The following is a 22,903-nucleotide window of genomic DNA, read 5'->3' on the forward strand; positions in this document are numbered from 1 at the left end:
GGAAGGGGCATATATAATTAAAATATTCTGAGGGCCTTGATTTATCATGAATAAGAGGATAGAGGTTTTATTTAAGAATTTGATAGGTTAAATGTGTATTTTGCATTTTAAAGGGCATCCACTAAAAATGGGGTTGGCTAGATAGTAAATATGTTAGCCATTGTAAACCTCCTGTGGTTTTTGTTGTAACTACCTACTGTTGTAGCTTGAAAGCAGAGACAATATGTAAAATGAGTGTGGCTGTGTTCCAATAAATCTTTATTTACAAAAACAGGCATCAGGCTAGTTTGACCCGCAGGCCATAGTTTGTCAACCCTTGCAGTAAAAGAACAAAAACAGAATTTAACTTCCGATTAGTAAAGGAAAAGATGGAGTAATTAATTAAAAATAGCTATCTAACTAAAAGGCAAGAAATGAGAGAAAAAGAAATATAAAACAGGATGAAATAGGAAGTGCCAAGTAAAAGGGTAATTTTGATCTTAATGCTTTAATAACTACATTAAATATAATGGAAAGTGTAACAGAACTGGAAATGGAGCACATGCTGATTGGGGTGGGAGAGTCTGTGTTATGTGAATGGAGGTGTCGGTTCTTGGATTCCCCACGAAAGATTTCCATGAGGATCCATGCTCTAATAAAGACAGTTCGGGTTGGGGGGGGATGGGCTAACTGGGGGATGGGCATTAAGGAGGGCACGTGATATAATGAGCACTGGGTGTTATATGGAATTGATGAATCACTAAACTCTACCCTGAAACTAATAATACACTATATGTTAACTAACTTGAATTTAAATTTAAAAAAAAGAGAGAAGAAAGTAGCAAGCCCAAAGCAGTTTATTGAGGACAGTACACTGTCCAGGTGGGAGAGCAGGAAGGCCCAGAGGTGGCAACTGCCCTGAGGCTACAGGAATCTTCTTCTGTGTGTGTGAGGGGCTGGGAGGGTGTCTTGGGTCGTGGATGGGATGGTCTCTAATGGAGGCTGCTTCCAATCCTTTAAGGGACTCCCATAGGTTGGGAGAGGTTAGTTTTTTTTTTTTTTTTTTAAGATTTTATTTATTTATTTGACAGAGAGAGACACAGCGAGAGAGGGAACACAAGCAGGTGTAGTGGGAGAGGGAGAAGCAGGCTTCCCGCGGGGTGGGAGCCCGACGCGGGGCTCGATCCCAGCACCTCGGGATCATGACCTGAGCCAAAGACAGACGCTTAATGACTGAGCCACCCAGGTGCCCCGGGAGAGATTAGTTTTTGACCCTATTAGGTTTGTCTCTGAACCGTCAGGGCAGCCTTCCCCCATGGAGGGTAGGGGGAGGCTAAAGCCACAATGCAAATGCATTATAATGAGTCTAGGGGTTACCCTGGGGCAGAGGTGGAAGAGGAGAGTGGCCTGTTCTGCACATGTGGCTCTTGGTCTGTTAGCCTAGGGGACTTGGAAGCCACAAAGTCAAGATGTTGTGCCCCCAGGCTTCTAATGTGTAACCTATTTATCACTGTCCTTGCCTCCAGCTTCTGTCCAGCTGCCTACTCTCTTATCAGTTCTCCAATTAAAATCTATTTGTTTTAGATGTGTCTCTTACCAATAGCATATATTTAGATTTTGTTTATTTATCCAATATTAAAAAAATATAGAAAGGTTGAAAGAATGGGAAAAGATACACTATGCAAGTACCAACCAAAAGAAAATTGCTTTAGCAATATTAGTATCAGACAAAAGAACTAAAGTCCAGTAGTATTGTTAGAGATAAAGAGGGTCTTCATAGTGATACAAGATTTAATTCACCAGGAATAATGATTTTAAATAACACTTAAAAATACATAAAGCAAAAATCTTCAGTATTCAAAGAAGAAATAAACAAATCCACAATCATGAGAAATTTTACATACTTGTCTTAGTAATTGGTGGAAAAAAAAGCAGACGAAAGTTTAGGAATAATATAGATTTGAACATTGAGATGAGCAGAATTGACCTAATGGTCATAGAGACATCCGCCCCCCCCCCCCCGCCTCTGCCGCCCAGCAGAAGGGGAAATTCTGAAGAGACTTTTTTTTTTTAAGATTTATTTATTTATTTGAGAGAGAGAGTGCGAGCGCATGCAGGGGGAGAGGCAGAGGCAGAGGGAGAGAGAGAATCCCAAGCGGACTCCTGGCTAAGGGCGGAGCGCAATGCGGGGCTCCATCCCAGGACCCTGAGATCCTGACCTGAGCCAAAATCAAAAGTCCAGCGCTTAACTGACTGAGCCACCCAGGGCCCCCCTGAAGAGACTATTTTTAACACCTGCAGAATACATCTTATTTTTTAAGCACACAAAGAATTTTTTTAACTGACCATAAACTGGGAATAAAGTCTTCGAGCATTTCAAAGGAGTGAAATTAAAGTATATATTCTGGCCACAGTGCAGCTTTGTTAGATAACTAGAAAATCCCTATACATCTAGAAACTTAAAATGAACTACCAAATGACCCATGGATCAAAGAAGAAATCGTCATGGAAATTAGAAAATAGTTGGAACAGAATGATAAAAATTCTACATATCATAACTTGTGGAATGAAACTAAAGTAGTGCTTAGGAGAAAATTTGTACTCTCAAATGCATATATTAGGGGGAAAGAGTTAAAAGTGAATGATCTAGGCGTTTATCTCAAGAAGTTAGGAAAAAACCAGCAAAATAAATCCAAAGAAAGTAGAATTGTCAATTATAGCTCAATAAAACTGGGGCAAAAAAGAAAGTAGAAGTAAGGAAATAAAGACAGGGAGAAATTATTCAAATAGAAAGCAAACATACAAAAAGTTGGCTCTTTGAAGTAATTAATTAAAATTGACAAATCTCAGGGCGCCTGGGTGGTTCAGTTGGTTAAGCAGCTGCCTTAGGCTGGGGTCATGATCCCAGGGTCCTGGGATCAAGCCCCACAGTGGCTCCCTGCTCAGCAGGGAGTCTGCTTCTCTCTCTCAAATAAATAAATACAATCTTTTAAAAAAAAATAAAATAAAACTGACAAATCTCTAGCAAGATAGATCAAGGACAGGAAAAAAAAAGAGAGAGAGAGAAGACACAAATAACCAATATAAAAACAAGGAGACAGTACTGCATTTGAATAACTTTATGTCAGTACATTTGAAAATGTAGATTAAATAGAAAAATTACTAGAAAATAAATGTCACCAAAGATGACTCCAAAAAATTTACAAATTCTCAATAGCATTATACCCTTCAAATAAATGAAATCTTTAGTCAGAAATCTTCATTCAAAGAAAACTCCAGGCTTGTATGGCTTTGCTGACAAGTCGTACCAAATGTTGAAGGATCAAATAGTTTAAATCTTATGCAAACTTCTTCAGGCATTAAAAAAAAAAAAAAAAGGAGGAAACATTCCCCAACCCAGGAGTCTAGCATGACCTTGATACCAAAAGCCTGACAAAGACAGAACAAGAGAGAAAAATTACAGGATGCCCTCACTCATGAAAATAGGGAACAAAAATGCTAAACAAAATATTAGCAGCGGAATGCAGCATTATGTTTAAAAACAAAATGCCCAATTGGCTTATGAAAATGTGTTCACAAGTTAGTAATTATTAGTAACCAGAAAAATTTCAGTTAAGCAATGGAATACAATTACCACATATACCAGATTGGCTGAAATGAAACAGCCTGACGATACCACACATTGGCGTGAAAACGGAGCAGGAAGAACTCCCATTCACCACTGGTGGAAATAATGACACAACCACTCAAGAGAAAACAGTTTGGCACTGTCTACTAAAGCTTAAGTTACACATAACTCTATAACCTAGCAATTCCACTCCTCGGTAGATACCATAGAGTAGGGATCCTTAAAGTGTGGTCCTCAGTCCAACAGTATCAGCAACCCCTGGAAACGTCTTAGAAATGCCAAATTCCTGAGCTCTTCTCCAAACCTAATCAATCAGCAACTCTAGGGGTAGGGCCCAGCAGTCTGTTTTTACAAACCCTCCGGGTGATTCTGATGTATGTTAAAGCTTAAAAGCCACTGCCATAGAGAAATAGGAATATATATCCACCAAGATACATGGACAAGGATGTTTTAACGGCATTGTTTATAATACCCAAACATGGAAAACAGGCCAAATGTCCATCAATATCATAATGGATAAATGAGTCATGCAATGACTGATGAATCATTGAACGCTACATCTGAAACTAATGATGTAAAATATGTTGGCTAATTGAATTTAAATTAAAAAAAAGAAAAAAGGTGGATGGGAGGATGGGGTAACTGGGTGATGGGCATTAAGGAGGGCATGTGATGTGATGGGCCCTGGGTGTTATAACGCAACTGATGAATCATTGAACACTACATCTGAAACTGATAATGTACTCTATGTTGGCTAATTGAATTTAAATTAAAAAAAAGAAAAAAAAAGTTATGCAATGGTTATACTATGCAATGAAATAAAACTGAATCCCAGCTGTACAAAAAAGCGTGGATGACTCAAACATAATGGTGAGTAAATATTCAAGACGCAAAGAATATATATATATATATATATATTTAAGATTTTATTTATTTGACACAGAGAGACACAGTGAGAGAGGGAACACAGCAGGGGGAGTGGGAGAGGGAGAAGCAGGCTTCCTGTGGAGCAGGGAGCCCGATGCGGGGCTTGATCCCAGGACCCTGGGATCATGATCTGAGCCAAAGCCAGACGCTTAACGACTGAGCCACCCAGATGCCCCACAAAGAATATATTTTTATATGCATATAGAAAAGAGTGGGGGTGCCTGGTGGCTCAGTTGCTTAAGGGTCTGCCATTGGCTCAGGTCATGATCCTGGGGTCCTGGGATTGAGCCACATATCCTTGGCACCCTGCTCAGTGGGGAGCCTGTTTCCTCCCTCTCCTTCTGCCCCTCCCCCAGCTCGTGCTCTCTCTCAAATAAATAAATAAAATCCTTAAAAAAAAAAGGGCTTGTCAAACTGTACAAACGTGTTCTAAGGACCAAAACTGTACCTCCAGCCCTAACCTTAGATCTCCAGGCTGGCATACGCTAGTACCTGACACGTGATGTGTGCTCAGCCTGACAATATCAGTCTTTATAATTATAATCTTTGTAGTGACTGCAAAGTATTTCATAATAAGGACATACTGTATGTTATTTAACCACTTCCTTGATGATGGGCTTTCTGAGAATATTACTTTGGCTGCCCCAATAGACTGAAAATTCTATAAGGTGAGAAACCATAACTTTCTTTTTCAAAAACAGCGCCCGCTATACAATAGTTATTTAATTGAATTCATTTTCCAAATTAACGTTCCTACAAGAAAAAAAATACTCTGGCCAGTTTTATTTATCTTTATTATAGCATAAGTTGATTCCTTGTAAATTTTGTTTACAGTGAATTAACCAGAGAGAATCCAGTTAACTCTGGGTATAATGACATAATGAATGTTCTAGAAAATGAGACCATGGATTTTGGAGTTGAGTGATCCTTTAAGATCATTTAATTTTCGTATGTGACATCTCTTCTCTGTTTCAATGCTATATGTCAAACTTCGGAGTTAGGAAACCATATATATCACATTTTCTGAGAGTATTTACTTAAGATATGCTAGCTTTCTTAAATGTACTTGACTCTGTATTCTAATTTGTGATTGGGAACATACGACACCATACCTGGACCTCTAGGGAATGACTGGTTCCAGAGAAGATGCTCATAGGGCAAGGCAGGCCACTTGGAAGGCTTGCTTCTTTGAAATCTTGCCTCCATACACTCTACTTTATACCAAGTTGTCCAGCCCAGTCCTAGTAGAGTTGTAAAGGAGGTCTTCCCTGAGCATTGGCTGTCAGGGCAGAGCCCGTGAGCAGTTGCATGAAGGGACAGCAGATGGGCATGTCTCAGAGAGGAGACTGAAGCAGCTCTCACATTGGCTGGGCCCTGTCAGGTTTACCTTGGAATGTCCATTGTGATGTCATATGGAGTCACAACCTTGAAGGAGAATATTGTTTGGCTGAGAGGGGCATGGGGTTGAGTAATGGCACCGATTTGGGGGCTGGCCATCCCGCCTCCATCGTATGTCAGCCCTCTACTATTATTTGGTTTCCTTGTTTGGGGGCTTTGGCTGCTCTTTTTTGGGAGACAGAGCAGGGAGCAGGTGGTAGCCAAGACAGACTCAGAGGTATGTGATGCAACCCTCCCTTGAAGTTCACTGCTCCCTGTCCCTGCCTCTGAGGCCATGGAAACTCCTATCTCTTAGGCTGGGGGAGGAACTGGGTGGGGGAAGAGGGGAGTTGAGATAGTGCCTATGGATGTCGTCCTATAAGTATAAGTCATGATCAATCCTGTTCCTTTCAGTTTATTTCAACAAAACTTGAGCACCTATTATATATGGTGGCGTACTAGACCTTGAGGAAAAATAAAACACCATCCCCACCTTCTAGGAGCTCAAGGTGAAGAGCAATGCTTCTCAAACTGCTACACCCATATGAATCAATCAGCTGGAGGTCTTGTTAAAAAGTATATTCTGATTCAGTAGGTGTGGGGTAGGGATTGAGATTCCTCCTTTCTAACAAGCTCCCAGGTGATGCTACTGTTGTTGGACCAAAGGCCATACTTGTTTTGTTGTTAGTTTTTTTTTTTTAAGATTTTATTTATTCATTTGACAGAGAGAGAGAGAGTACAAGCAGGGGGAGCAGCAGAGGGAGAGGGAGAAGTAGGCTCTCCGCTGAACAGGGAGCCTGATACAGGGCTCGATCCCAGGACCCTGGGATCATGACCTGAGCTGAAGGCAGACGCTTAACCGACAGAGCCACCAAAAGGCACCTCTGTCACTTTTTTTTTTTTAAGAAAGGAAATTTTTATGTTATTTTATTATTTAAAAATTTTAATTCCAGTATAGTTAACATACGGTGTTATATTAGTTTCAGGTGTACAATATAGTAATTCAACAATTCTATACATTACTCAGTGCTTGTCAAGATAAGTGTACTCTTAATCCCCTTCACCTATTTCACCCATCCCCCCACCCACCTCCCCTCTGGTAACCGTCTGTTTGTTCTGTGTAGTTAAGAGTCTGTCTTTTGGTTTGTCTCTTTATTTTTCCTTTGTTCATTTGTTTTGTTTCTTAAATTGCGCGTATGAGTGAAATCATATGGAATTTGTCTTTCTCTGACTGGCTTACTTAGCTTAGCATTATACTCTCTAGATCCATCCATGTTGTTGCAAATGACAAGATTTCATTCATTTTTATGGCTGAATAATATTCCACTATATATATATACCACATCTTCTTTATTTATTCATCTATTGATGGACACTTGGACTGCTTCCATAATTTGGCTATTGTAAATAATGCTGCTATAGGGACACCTGGGTGGCTCAGTTAAGTGTCCAACTCTTGATCTCAGCTCAGGTCTTGATTCAGGATTGTGAGTTCAAGCCTTGTGTTGGGCTCCACACCCAGTATGGAGCCCACTTAAAAAAAATGGGCAACAGACATGAACAGACATTTCTGCAAAGAAGACATTCAAACACCCAACAGACACATGAAAAGATGCTCAACATCACTCATTATCAGGGAAATGAAAATCAAAACCACAATGACCTATCACCTCATACTTGTCAGAATGGCTCAAGTCAAAAACACAAGAAACAACAAATGTTGGCAAGGACGTGGAGAAAAAGGAACCCTCATGCACTGGTGGTAGGAATGCAAACTGGTGCAGCCACTGTGGAAAACAGTATGGAAGTTTCTCAAAAAATTAAAAATAGAGGGGCTCCTGAGTGGCTCAGTCAGTTGTGTCCAACTCTTTTTTTTTTTTTTTTAAAGATTTTATTTATTTATTTGACAGAGAGAGACACAGCAAGAGAGGGAATGCAAGCAGGGAGAGTGGGAGAGGGAAAAGCAGGCCTCCCGCGGAGCAGGAAGCCTGATTCGGGGCTGGATTCCAGGACCCTGGGATCATGACCTGAGCCGAAGGCTGACGCTTAACGACTGAGCCACCCAGGCGCCTCAAGTGTCCAACTCTTGATTTCAGCTTAGGTCATGATCTCAGGGTTATGAGATCGAGCACCACGTTGGGCTCCATGCTCAGGGCTGAGTCTGCTTGAAATTCTCTCCCTCTCCATCTGCCCCTCCCCCCACTCATGCTCTCTCTCTAAATATTTTTAAAAATTAAAAATAGAATTATATTATCCAGTAATTGCATTATTGGGTATTTACCCAAAAATTATGAAAACACTAATTCAAAAGGATATATGCACCACTATGTTTATAGCAGCATTATTTTTTTTAAAGATTTTATTTATTTATTTGAGAGGGAGAGGGAGAAGTAGGCTCCCTGCTGAACAGGGAGCCCGATGCGGGGCTCGATCCCAGGACCGTGAGATCATGACCTGAGCTGAAGGCAGCCGCTTAACCTACTGAGCCACTCAGTCATCCCAGCTTTGTAGTATACCTTGAAATCTGGATTTGTGATACCTCCAGATGTGTTGGGTTGTTTTTTTTTTCCCCCCAAGATTGCTTTGGCTCTTTGGAGTCTTTTGTGGTTCCATACAAATTTTGTGATTATTCTAGTTCTATGAAAAATGCTCATGATATTTTGAAAGGGATCACATTAAATCTGTAGATTGCTTTGGGTAGTATGGGCATTTTAACAATATTTGTTCTTTCAAGCCAGAAGCATGGAAGTCTTTCCATTTGTGCCATCTTTAGTTTTTTTCATCATTCTTTTGTAGTTTTCTGAGTACAGGTCTTTTATCTCCTTGGTTAAGTTTATTCCTAGGTATTTTATTATTTTTGGTGCAGTTGTAAATGGGATTGTTTTCTTAATTTCTCTTTCTGCTGCTTCATTATTAGTGTATAGAAATGCAGTGAATTTCTGTATATTGATTTTGTGACCCAGGACCACACTTTGAAAGTGAAGCTTTAAAATAACTTCAGTAAGCGTCTATGGCAGTTGTCTGGGTAGCTAAGCCAATTGGAGGCTCTGTTAACAATACAGTGGGAAGGAGGGAAAAGGAAATTAAAAAATTAGAGCAGGATGGTAGGCGAGAGGACATGGATTCATTCCTCAAATGTTTATCATCCACCGCCACCACCGTTATGTACAAGGCACTCCTCTAGGCTCTACGGATACAGCGGTAAGTGGAAGGGACAAAAATCTTTGCCCTCCGGGGGCTATTGTGATAAAAGTTTGGATGTGAAAAGTAAAGCAGAAAGAGAGGGAAGGGACTGAATTTATTTTTATTTTTATTTTATTTTTTTAAAGATTTTATTTGTCAGAGAGACAGCGAGAGAGGGAACACAAGCAGGGGGAGTGGGAGAGGGAGAAGCAGGCTTCCTGCTAAGCAGGGAGCCCGATGTGGGGCTCGATCCCAGGACCCTGAGATCATGACCTGAGCCGAAGGCAGCCGCTTAACAACTGAGCTACACAGGTGCTCCTGGGACTGAATTTTTTTTTTTCCTGATTGGACCTCAAATACAAGAGTTAATTATAAACATTATCACTGTTTTCCTACAAGAACTATATTCATCTTTGTACCCCCTGTGCCTAGTGCACTGTCTGGCATTCAGTAAGTGCTCCCTGGATGTTTGTGAAATGAATAAATGACTTTTCAATTTTAACCCTGAATGACTGACAAGATGATGGCATTTTGAACAACACAGGAAACCTTAGACAGAAATTGTGTGGTAGGAGGCAGAAAATGAACTATTACATTTGAAGTGCTTATAAAATTTATGTGGAAATATTCACCTAGCAGCTCAAGTTAATGGTCTAGATCTGTGCTATCCAGTCTGGTATCCACTGGCCACATGTGGCCATTCAAATTTAAATTAACCAAAATTACATTAAATTTAAAATTCAGTTCTTCAATCGCACTATGGACATTTCAAGTATCACATGTGGCTAGAGGCTATCATATTGGACAGGGCAGATCTAGAATATTTCCATCATCATAGAAAATTCTACTGGACAGCATTAGCTTACACTCTAGATCTTGGAGGTAGATCTAGTTATCAATATATTTGGCCACAAAGTCCTTTCAATTTTTTTTTTCCTCAGAAACATCTCTCCAACACAGCAATCCTGATTGAGTATTACTGTCTTAACCAGGACTTCATCTATTTACAGTATGCTAGCTGGTCTCCTACAAACGTTCTTCAGCCTAGAGCAGGGAGCATAGACCCTGGCCCTACAGAACGAAAACTACATACACAGAACTTCCCCTAGCTGATGGTGTCACTTTGCCAAAAGTGACTAAACAAACAAAATCTCTCAGCCATCCCACTGCCTGCAGCAGCTTTTCCCAGCCTGTTTTGACCCTCAAACTTCCTTCATTGTCAAAATTTGTCAGCCCCTTGGGAATTTAAACATCATTTTATCTCTTTTTCATAATATATGATAAGTGACTTTAGGTATATAATATTTTCATTTTAAACCAGCATGTTTTTTAAAATCGTAAAGTTCATTTTAATATCTTTAAGAGAAAGAGAAAAGACAAATGTCCACTTTTCCCCGTGTAACAAGTGATGCACAATATTTAACTGACTTTAACAGGTATGAATTGCTCCACAATACTTAGGTATAAGAAAGGGCAAATATATTTCCTTGTCTACATCAAGTATAATCTAGTTTAAGCCTCCTATCGCCTAGGTTGGCAAAAAAGTCCAGGATCCGTTTTTCTTCTTCAACCTTTGTATTATATGAAAATTCTGAAGTTTTTGCAGTTTATCCCAAATGGCAGAAGGTCAGGTACTTTTTATTATTTATTTATTTATTTTTTTAATAATTTTTAAAAAAAATTTTATTTATTTGAGAGAGAGAATGAGAGAGAGAGAGAGAGAGAGAGAGCACATGAGAGGGGGGAGGGTCAGAGGGAGAAGCGGACTCCCTGCTGAGCAGGGAGCCTGATGCGGGACTTGATCCCGGGACTCCAGGATCATGACCTGAGCTGAAGGCAGTCGCTTAACCAACTGAGCCACCCAGGCGCCCAAGGTCAGGTACTTTTTTAAAAAAAGATTTTATATTGATTTATTTAGAGAGCGTGCGTGCACAAGCAGGGGGGAGGGGCAGAGGGCGAGGGAGAGAGAGAGAGAAACCTCCCCACTGAGGGTGGAGGCTCCCCACTGAGGATGGAGCCCAGCTGAGGCTCAATCCCATGACCCTGAGATCAGGACATGAGCCCAAATCAAGAGTCAGACTCTCAACCAACTGAGCCACCCAGGCGTCCTGAGGTTCAGGTCCTTAAACCATGGGAGTAACTGTTGCTTTTCATCTTTGCCATCTGAAGGCAAAAACTGTGGCTCAGGTCCTATGTGCCAATCTTGGTCACAGAGACCTTTGTGAAGGCTCCTGGTCTACTATCTCTGAGCTCCTAGCGTCAGGCGGACCTAAATCAACCAGGATCAGGGCCTCACTATTCCAGTATATCTGCAGCTTCAGCATTGTTTCCATATCAGGAAGCCCGCTTCCTGTTCTTCTCAACCCTGGAAGTACCAAACACTAAGTCTCTGGCACAATTCAGCTTAAAATCCTCCACAGGTCTAGTCTTATATGAAGGGTGTCTCTTATGCTCCTGCCAGTTTTTTCAGCAGGTGAAACTTAACTCCTTGCCATGGATTAGGAAAACTAAGACCTTAAGAACAAAGGCCTGGCTACCCGCTTTGAGGAGGGGAAACATTAGTTTCTTTCCCAGAAGGATGTATAGTGTAAATTCCTCAATGTCACCTTGCTACATAATTAATAAAATTTCTTAGTACATATATATGTGAGAAAAAGCTTTTTTGTCAAATATACTTTTCATCCAGGCATAATTATAAACAGCAAAATGCACAGATCTTAAGTGTACAGTTTGATGAGTTTTGATAAATTTATACACCCATTAACTAGCTTATAATATTGCTTAATATTCTATAATATTGCTTATAATCCTAGGGAGTTCCTTCATGATCTGTTCCAGTCTGTTCTCCTTCCACTCAGAGGCAATCTCTATTCTGATGTCTACAGTCATGGATTAATTTTGCCTCTTCTTGAACCTTATAAAAATAGAATTATACATCCATCGGTAGATGAATGGATAAAGACAATGTGGCATATATATATATATATATATATATATATATATATATACACACAATGGAATATTATTCAACCATAAAAATGAATGAAATCTTGCCATTTGCAACAGCACAGATGGATCTGGAGAGTATAATGCTAGGTGAAATAAGCCAGTCAGAGAAAGACAAATTCCATATGATTTCACTCATATGTGCAATTTAAGAAACAAAACAAATGAACAAAAGAAAAAAATGAGAAAGACAAACCAAAAGACAGACTCTTAACTGTAGAGAACAAACAGATGGTTACCAGAGGGGAGGTGGGTGGGGGGATGAATGAAATAAGTGAAGGAGATTAAGGTATACTATCTTTTTTTTTTTTTAACATTTAATTTAATTTAATTTAATTATTTTTTAAAAAGGTTTTACTTATTTATTTGCCAGAGGAGGGGGGCGGGCACAAGCAGGGGGAGCGGCAGGCAGAGGGAGAAGCAGACTCTCTGCCGGGCAAGGAGCCTGATGTGGGACTCGATCCCAGGACCCTGGGATCATGACCAGAGCTAAAGGCAGTTGCTTAACCGACTGAGCCACCCAGGTGTCCCAGATTTTATTTTATTTTTTTAAAGTAATCTCTACACCCAACACGGGGCTCAAACCTACAACCCCAAGATCAAGAGTCACATACTCTACCAACTGAGCCAGCCAGGCACCCTAAGAGTATTTTGATGAGCACTGAGTAATATATGGAACTGTTGACTCACTATATTGTACACCTGAAACTAAATATAACACTGTATGTTAACTACACAGGAGTTAAAATTTTAAAAATAGAAATAATGAATAATAATAATTTCATTCTTGCATATTGCATTTCAAAAAGTCTGCTATTTTTTATAATTAAAAATGTATGTACCTGTATGACAAGATAAAGTTTCAAGATGTTAACTGTAAATGATACATTGTTGATGTGGAACCCTATTTCCAATAAAAGATTGGAAATATGCCTGTCTGTATGCTATATGTGTTTAATTTTAGTAGATGATACCAAACAGTTCTCTAATTATACCAATTTATACTTCCATTAGTAGAGTATGAGAGTTCTAGTTTCTCCACATTCATGTTAACACTTGACATTGACCATCTTTTTAATAGCCACTCTAGGTAGTATGTTTGGCATTGCATTGTGGTTTTAATGTGCATTTCCATGATTATTAATGATATTGAGAAACTTCTTATGTTTATTTGGCCATTTGAAAATCCTCTTTTGTGACCTTCCTGCTCAATTTTTTGGCACATTTTTAGTGATTGGGTTGTCAGTCTTTTACTTACTAATTTGTAGGAACTCTTTAAATATTATAGATATGAGTTGTTTGTCAGATATAGGTATTAAAAATAAATCCTCCCTCTCTGTGGCTTATCTTTTCACTCACAGTGGTGTGCTCATGAACAGAAGTTCTTAATTTTAATGAAATCCAATGTATCAGTTTTTGCTTTTATGGTCAGGGCTTTTTTGTTGCTGTTTCCAATGTAAGAAATCTTTGCCTGCCCCCAGGCTATGATGATAGTCTTCTGTGTTTCTTCTAGAAGCCTTTTTTTTTCTTTTCTTTTACATTAAGGCCTATGATCCATCTCAAATTACTTTCTGTGTATGGTATAAGGTAGGGATCAAAGTTCTTTTTTTCCCCCCCATAGAATTTATCCAATCCCTTCAGTAGGGCAGGGACTGGGGTGACATGAGCAAGGCATTCACCTTGGGCACAAAATTTAAGGGGCACCAAAAAACTTAGTAATCATGGTAATATTTAATATAATATTATATAAAATCAAAATTAAGGTGGAAAATTTATGACAAAATACCAAAATTTCAAATCTGACCCTACACTTACATGACTGCCTCACCATCACACTCTAAATGCCAGTCCTTTCTCCCAGCACCATTTATTGAAAAGACCATCAGTTTTTCTCCTTGAACTGCATTGGTGACCCTGTCATAAATCAGATAAACATACACATGTGTGGGTCAATTTCAGGACTCTTCATTTTGTTACATTGGTCTGTTTGTTTATCCTTGTACTGATACTTCACTGTCTTTATTAATGTGGCTTTGTACTAAGTTTTGAAGTTTGGTTGTGTCTTACAACTTCGATCTTTTTCAAAATTGTCTTAGCTATTCTAGGTCATTGGCATTTCTTTTTTTTTTTTTAAGATTTACTTTATTTTCTTTCTTTCTTTCTTTCTTTCTTTCTTTCTTTCTTTCTTTCTTTCTTCTTTCTTTCTTTCTTCTTTCTTTCTTCTTTCTTTCTTTCTTCTTTCTTTCTTCTTTCTTTCTTCTTTCTTTCTTTCTTTCTTTCTTTCTTTCTTTCTTTCTTTCTTTCTTTCTTTCCTTTTTTTAAAGGAGTTTTATTTGACAGAGAGAAACACAGCGAGAGAGGGAACACAAGCAGGGGGAGTGGGAGAGGGAGAAGCAGGCTTCCTGCTGAGCAGGAGCCTGATGGGGGCTCGATCCCAGGACCCCGGGATCATGACCTGAGCTGAAGGCAGACGCTTAACCGACTGAGCCACCCAGGTGCCCCTATTTTCTTTATTTTAGAGAGAGAGAGCAAGCGCACGTGCAAGCTGGGGGAGGGGCAGAGGGAGAGGGAGAGAGAGAATCTCAAGCAGACTCCCTGCTGGGCACAGAGCCCAATGCAAGGCTCAATCCCAGAACCCTGAGATCACAACCCAAGCCAAAACCAAGAGTTGATGCTCAACTGACTGAGCCACCCAGGCATCGCAGGTCATTGACATTTCTGTATAAATTTTTGAATCATCCTGTTAATTGTGACACAAATTGATTGGAATTCCAATTGGAATTCCATTGAATTTATACATCAGTTTAAGGATAAGTAATGTACTAAAAACAATGAGTCTTCTGATCCATGAATGTGTTTGTTTCTCCATTTATTCGGGCCTTCTTAATTTCTTTTAATAACATTTAGCTTTCAATAAAGAGGAATTTTGAAGCTATAGTAAATGATTTTTTTCATTTTGATTACGGAAATTTTTAAACAAATCAAAAACACATAGAAGTGCATAATGAATCTTCATGAACCCAGTTTTCACTCTGACATTATTTTGAAGCAAATGTCAGATAATATAATTTCATTCATAATTAAATATGTGTATCTAAAAGGTAAGGACTCTTTAAAGAGAACATACTTAATCACAATATCATTATTATGCCTAAAAATTTGACAATAATCTTTGAATACCATCAAATATCTGTCAGTATTCAAATTCCAATTGTCTCATAAATGATATAATTTTTTTACAGTCTGTCTGACTCAAGATCTAAATAAGGTTCACAAATTGAGATTAGTTGGTGTATTTAAATCCCTTATAATTTGTAGATTCCCTACCTCCATTTCTTTCTTTTATTCTTTCCATTTATATGTTAAAGAAATGGATCATTTGTCCTCTAGAGTTTTGCAGGCAGGATTTTACTGATTAAATACCCATGTTGTTATTTAATATGTTCCATTGTCTTCTCTGTTTCCTTAAATGGAGAAGTTGGGTCTAAGACTTATCAGAATTACTTTTTGTGGGGGAGATTATTTCATAGGTAATGATGATCATCAGGAGGGACACAATGTCTGGTTTGTATGATATTTTACATGTCATTTTCTAGGGGCACCTGCCTGGCTCAGTCAGTAGAGCATGTGACTCTTGATCTTGGGATTGTAAATTTGAGCCCCACGTTGGTGTAGAGATTACTTAAAAATAAAATCTTAAAGGGGCGCCTGGGTGGCTCAGTCGTTAGGCAGACGTGTCTGCCTTTGGCTCAGGTCATGATCCCAGGGTCCTGGGATCGAGCCCCACATCGAGCCCCACATTGAGCCCTGCATCGGGCTCCCTGCTCCTCGGGAGGCCTGCTTCTCCCTCTCCCGCTCCCCCTGCTTGTGTTCCCTCTCTTGCTGTATCTCTCTCTGTCAAATAAATAAATAAAATCTTTAAAAAAAAGTCTTAAAAAATAAATGTCATTTTCTAAATTATATCAATACTTCGAAATAAAATAGATTTTTCTATATTGAACTTATATCTAAGAATCTTGCTAAATTTACTTATCAATCCTAAAAGTTTATCTGTACATGCTTTTCCAAAAGCATATTGTGATATTCTACACAATCATATTGTCTGCATATGATAACTTTATTTCTTCCTTTCTAATCCTATGACTTTTATTTCTTCTCCTTGCTTTATTGCATGGATTAGGATTCCCAATACAATGTTCAATAGATAGTGGAGATTTTTATCTTCTTTTTTTTATGTAGAGGAAAGTTTTCTTTAATTCACCAATTATGTATAATGTTTGCTGTGTGGTTATTGTAAATATTGTTTAGCAGATGAAGAAAGTTCCCTTTTACTTCTGGTTTGTTAAGGATTTTAGCATGAATGGCTATTGAATTTTATCAAGTGCTTTTCTGCCTCTATTTAGATGTTCATATGGTTTTTCTTGTTTATTCTATTAAAGTACTGAATTACAATGGATTTTTAAAATATTAAACCAACTGTGAATTCCTGAAATAAATATAACATGTTTGTGATATTGTTCATGATCCTTTTATATATATTGTTGGATCAAGTTTGCTGATATTAAGTTTAGGAATTTTGCATGTGTGTTCATGAAAGAGACTGAGCTGTAATTTTCCTTTCTAATAATGTCTTTATCAGATTTTGGAATCAAGGTTAATTCAGCATACTAAAGTAAAGGGAGAAGTAATGTTTCTTCTCTACCTCATTAGCATAACTAAGGCATTCCTATCACTCAGGAAATTCCAAGGGTTTTTGAAGCTCTGTGTCAGGAATCTGGGACGAACACCAGATATGTTCTTTATTATAACACCACACGGACACACACACACATATAGACACACACACCACACAGACACACACACACACAAACAAGAGAGCTAGAGAAAGAGAGTTGTTGAAAAATTGGCTGATATTAATATACTTGTGGGGGCTGACAAATCCAAAATTCTTGAGGAAGACTGGAAACTTAGGCAGGGTTTCTATGTTCATCTTTTTAAAAATAAATTAAATTAAGTATTATTTTTTAATTGAAGTATAGTTGACACACAATGTTACATTAGTTTCAGATGTACAGCATAGTGATTCAACGTGTTTCAATTTTGAGGCAGAATTCCTTCCTTTTCAGAAAACCTCACTCTGCTCTAAGGCCAGCAACTGATTGGATGATGCCTGCTTACATGATGGAGGCTGATCTACCTTGTTTAAAGTCTATTGATGCTATTTCTCTTCAGTATTTTTTTCTGGGGCACCTGGGTGGCTCAATCGGTCAAGCACCTGCCTTCGGCTCAGGTCATGATCCCAGGGTCCTGGGATCGAGCCCTGCACTGGGCTCCCTGCTCAGCGGAGAGCCTGCTTCTCCCTCTCCCTCTGCCTGCCTCTCTGCCTACTTGTGCTCTCTCTCTAGCTCTCTGACAAATAAATAAATAAAATCTTTAAAAAAAATAAATAAAAAATAAATATTTTAAAATATTTTCATTTATTTGTCAGAGAGAGGGAGAGAGAGAGAGAGGCAGGCAAAGGGAGAATCAGGCTCCCCAGCAAGCAAGGAGCCCGATGCAGAACTTGATATTGGGGTTGTAAGTTCAAGCCCCATGTTGGGTGGGGACATTATTTTAAAATGAAATCTTTAGGGGCAATTGGGTGGCTCAGTCGGTTAAGCATCTGACTCTTGATCTCAGCTCAGGTCTTGATCTTGATCTTTATCTTGATCTTAGGGTTGTGAGATCAAGCCCTGCATTGGGCCCAGTGTGGAGCCTACTTAAAAAAAAATACAACCGATTTTTGTATGTTGATACTGTATTCTGTAACTTTGCTAAATTCATTTATTAGTTCTAATTGCGTTTTGTGTGTGTGTGTATTCTTTAGGATTTTCTGTAAATAAGATTATGTCATCTGTGAATAGAGATAGAGATTGTTTAACATTTTCCTTTCCAATTTAGATGGCTTTTATTTTTCTTACCTAATTTCTCTGGTTGGAGTTTCTAGTACAATGTTAAAGAAAATAGTGAAAGTGAGCATCCTTGTCTGTTCCCTACCTTAAAAGGAAAGCTCTCAATCTTTCACTATTGAGAATGATATTAGCTGTGGGTTTTTCATTAATACCCTTTACTCTATTGAGGAAGTTCCCTTCTATCCCTAGTTTGTTGAGTGTTTTTATTTTTATTTTTTAAATCATGAATGGGTATTGGATTTTGCCAATCCTTTTTCTCCATCAATTGAGATAATTGTTCAGTTTTTTTCTCCTTCATGTTATTCATGTGGTATATCACATTGTTTTACTTTCTTATGTTGGACCCACCATTCTTGGGAGAAATCTTGCTTTTAACACTTTTATCCAACATTGTTTATCTAAAACATTTGGCAATACTATGACTAATATTGTGTAGGCTCTTATAATACACTCTCAGAGACTGATGTCCTGATTCAAAAGGGAGAAATAAAAATTGTTTTATTTGAAATGGTAACAAATGTCATTTCTGCCTTTAAAATGGCCTGGAACATGCTTGAAAAAAAAACCCAGGAGTTTACAAACTACTGATTGGGAAATTCTGACCTAAAGGATAAAATAAAAATTCCACCAAAATCTGGCTTCCACTTATATTTTCAGCTTCATCTCTTACTACTTAGCAAAAGTACACCTGACAATCATGCCTTTATAATCTTCTTGGTGATGTTCCCACTTGCCTGGAATGCTCTTTCTTTACCTAAAAACTTTCTGCTGATTCTTCAAACTCCAGGACAAATGGCAACTTCTTGAGTAATTGTCCCCTTCTCTCCCAGGAAGTTAATCATTGTCCTTTTATTCTCCAACACTTATATTTCTGTTTCAGCATTTACCACATGATGTTATAACTTAGCTGTTTAGACATCTGTTTTCCCTATTAATGTGAATTTCCAGAATACTGGGGTCATATTTATCTTTGTAGTCCTGGCACCCAACATAATGCCTAGGACTTAATAGGTGCTCATTAAATGATTTATGAATAAGTGAATGGGGAGGCAGCTGTTGCTGTAGTTATGGACACCAACTGTACCAATATTTGTGTCTGTAAGAGGAAATGTGCTGTTGATTTTCTAACCTAGAACATTTTCTGATTTTATTTTTTCTTTTTGTGCCTCTCTAGACTTCAAAGCAGCATAAATTGAAAAAGATCCAGAAATTCACAGGTCAGAAAGATCCTATCCTTTATTCTTCAGTTCAAGGCTAAATGACAAATCAACTGTGGGTCTGCTTTAAGACTCCAGACTTTAATAACAGGTGGAGGGAGGGAGGTTGAAAAAGATTACATAAGTGAAAGAAAGGTGCTTATTCTTTCTGGCAACTTCCAAAGAGATATAAACAGATTTACAATTCGTCCTATGCTTCCTTTCCTCATGCTTTCTTTCCTAATTTCCTCTCGTGCAAAACTCAAAGTTTCAGGAAAGAAAATTGGTGAGATTAGCGTTTAGTGCAGGAAGTTTCAATACTTTTTTCCCTGTTATGGGCACTGGATAGACTCCTTTGGAGGAAAAAATATGTGTTATGAACTTTTGTTTCCCCTACTCCAACTCCCTACTACCATGATTGTTCCTGCTCTTTCCAATGGCTTAATCTACTACATGGTGAAGGCAGCAGAGTATAGTTCAAAGTATAAAAACTTGAGACCTGGGTTAAGTCTGGGCTCTACCACTAATTAACTTTATGAACCTGCACATGATTTCACCTTTTCTTATTTGTGAAATAAGGGGGTGGAACAAGGTGGTATCAACAATTAGGATGCTAAAATCTTCTTTACCTCTGCTCCCAGCTTCCCAGTGGGAAGAAAATCTCAGGATGGTTTGCCCTGAAGCTAATCTGACACAGTGAGTAAAGTTGATCTTCACTATCAATTCTTTCTCTCTCCAGCCAAACCTACTGATAAACTCTGTAAAGGTTAGGAGAAAGATACCTAGTATTGTTTTACTTCCCTCACGATTATAGCTGTTTCCTTTCTAAGTTAAGTCACCCTTCTTATTGGTTTCCTTACTAATACTTTAATATCACTTCAATTGCATTGACACACCCTGTTGTATCCAGCTTTTCAGGACTCCCTGTGGGATGGGCCCAGGAATATATACTCTGGTCAATGGACAGAAGTCTTCAACAGATCTTCCAACATCTGGAATGTGCAAGGTCAGGGAAGGTAGTTTCTGGGAGGAGGCTGAAGGTGGTGGAAGTTTTTGTTTTTGTTTTAAGTAAACTCTACCCCCAATGTGGGGCTCGAACTCACAACCCTGAGATCAAGAATTGCATGCTCTACCAACTGAGCCAGCCAGGCGCCCCAAAGGTGATAGAACTTTTAAGAGGGAAGGAGGAAGAGACTGAGAAGGGACATAGTAGAGAGGGAAGGAGGGATGGAAAGAGAGAGAGAAAAGAGAGATTGTTAGTTGGTTGGTTATTTACTTAGTTTTGGCAGGGGGGATAAACTCTGGGTCCAAAGGTTTAAGAACAACTGGTCTATGGATCATTTCTGATTGGTAGAGGATCATTTCCTCCTGGTAGAGGAATTCTATCCATAAGTAATTGATACTGGGGAAAGCAACCTCTTTTGTTGTTGTTGTTCTCCCTCAGGCCAAAATATTTCACATTGGAAATAGCCAGTATCTTTCCCTTTTCCTACCTTTTTCTGCTTCAAAGCAAATGGAAACTTTTCTTTATTTCTTAGATCAAGTCTTATGGAATTGTGTTTGCCTGAACCACAGGATATGATTTCTTCCTCCACCTCCTCTGTGCTTGTGGCTCAGGAGCCTATTCTACCCTGTTGTGGCTGTAAGAAGGCAAAACATTCTACTGACCACAGCATCTCCTCTGGATCATCATGCAACAACTCCAGCCTGTCACACCTTCCTGTCTTTTCTGAAGGAACAACCTGGAAACGCCGGAGCCATAGTTTACCTCTTTTACCCAAAAACCAGTCTTCTGTGTTCAGGAACCAAGGCACATCCCTGCGTCCTTTTCAGCTCTCAGAGTTTGGGAAATCAAAACTTTTTCAGAATTTGGCAGCTCATTCACCCTTAAGATCCCAAAGCTCTTTTATCAACTCTGTGTTCAAATCCTCAGATCTCTGCCAACAAGAAAAAACAAAGAATGGGAGAGAGAGCAAGAGGCATTTGACATCGGATCATAGGCCAGATTTTGTTTTCAAGGCAAGACCACGATTCTCGGGATGGGCTCCAATCCGGCTCTCTCCTTTGGCTAGGTGGGAGTTAGAGGGACATATGGCCTGGAAGGTTTATACTTTGAGGGAACAAATAGTGCCTCTGCCTGTGAGGGAATCATGGGCAATGCTGAATTATTTAATTGAGGCACAAGGAGGAGTTCCTGAACCAGAGAAACCTCAAATCCAGGTATCTATTCCCATTCATCAAAGCACTGAACAAGGTCTCAACAATAAATCCCCAAACTGTCCATCATTTCAGCTCCATGTGAATATTGGAGTGGAATCTGGATTAAATAGAACAGAAACAAAAATTTCACAGTCACTTATCCCAGGTAAGCAGTCACAACCTGGGGATGGCCCCCAAATCCTTGAAACCAGGCCCTTAGTTACATCTTTGGGCACTCCACCTCCCAAGAGTTTAGGAGCTGACATAATTCAAGAGGAAACCACTTTACTGCAGAAGGAGCCAAAACATGTCCTGGAACCTAATATAGAGCAGAGGGTCATAGATCTTCCAGAAAAAAGGATACAACAGCGTAAGACCCACGTGACTAATGTGGAGTTGACCCCAAGGCTACCATATCAAGTCACAGATAGCATAAAGGTAACTCCTTTGGCATTACTTCAAGTCATGGATTCAATGGGGATGATCCCAGAATCACATTCAGAAGTGAGAGAATCTGTGGGTTTGTTCCCACAGCCACCAGACAAAGTTGGGAAACCAATGGAAACCATGAAAAAAGTGAGTGTAAGCACAAAACCATCATATCAAGTCACTGAATCAGTGGAGGTAACACCAAGTCCTCAGCATCAAGTTATGAAATCAAAGATGACCTCAAGACCACTGAATCAAGTCACAGATAATGTGGAGGTAACTCCTGTAGCATTGCTTCAAGTCATGGATTCTATGGGGATGATTAATAAATCACATGCACATATCATAGAATCAGTGGGAATAACCCCAAGAACATCATCTCAAGCCATGGAATCAGGGGAAATCAACACATTGTTGGACCATGAAGTCATACCACCAGGAAAGATGAGTCCAAAGGCACAACATGCAGTTGTGGAAACTGTGGAAATCACTGTAGGACCACAGCCTGAAGTTAGTGAATCAGTGGACATAACCTCAAAGCCACAAAGTCAAATCATAGAACCACTGAAGATTCCTTCAGGGTCAGTATGTCAAACCACAAGATCATTGGAAATGATCTCCAGTCCATTGCATCAAGTTATGGATTACACAAAAGTAACTCCAGTGGCACTATTACAAGCTATGGATTTCATGGGGATAATTCCACCAGCACAGCCACATGTTATAGAATCTGGAGATTCACAATCTAAAATTACAAATTTGGCCCCAGGAGCAACTCAGCCAGATGGTTTGACTTCTTCTAGCTCTCCTCCTACTATTGGTCCACCTGGAGTTGTAGAATCTGTGGGTTTACCTCCAAAGCCCCCACTTAGAGTTACAGAATCAGTAGGGATGATTCCAATGCCATCACATCAATCCATACATTCTTTAAAGGTAACTCCAGTAGCACTGGAGTCACCCATGGGAATGATCATAGCACCACAATCACAAGTTGCGGAAACTCAGGATTTGACCGCAAGGCCAGTATC

The 22,903-nt window shown here is 39.2% G+C and overlaps 1 protein-coding gene across 1 annotated transcript in view; it reads left to right on the plus strand.

Annotated features, from left to right (window-relative positions):
• Window positions 1-5,916: 5,916 nt before the first annotated feature.
• SPATA31H1 (SPATA31 subfamily H member 1) overlaps window positions 5,917-22,903 on the plus strand; it is a 32,080-nt gene continuing 15,093 nt past the window's right edge. Inside the window, 5 exon segments of the mRNA XM_078057421.1 lie at window positions 5,917-6,149; window positions 19,226-19,304; window positions 19,889-19,943; window positions 20,158-20,253; window positions 20,786-22,609. Of these exon segments, the coding sequence (XP_077913547.1) occupies window positions 6,006-6,149; window positions 19,226-19,304; window positions 19,889-19,943; window positions 20,158-20,253; window positions 20,786-22,609 (2,198 nt within the window). The 5' untranslated portion in view covers window positions 5,917-6,005.

The sequence above is a fragment of the Halichoerus grypus genome, chromosome 10, assembly GCF_964656455.1.
Source record: "Halichoerus grypus chromosome 10, mHalGry1.hap1.1, whole genome shotgun sequence".
NCBI lineage: Eukaryota > Metazoa > Chordata > Mammalia > Carnivora > Phocidae > Halichoerus > Halichoerus grypus.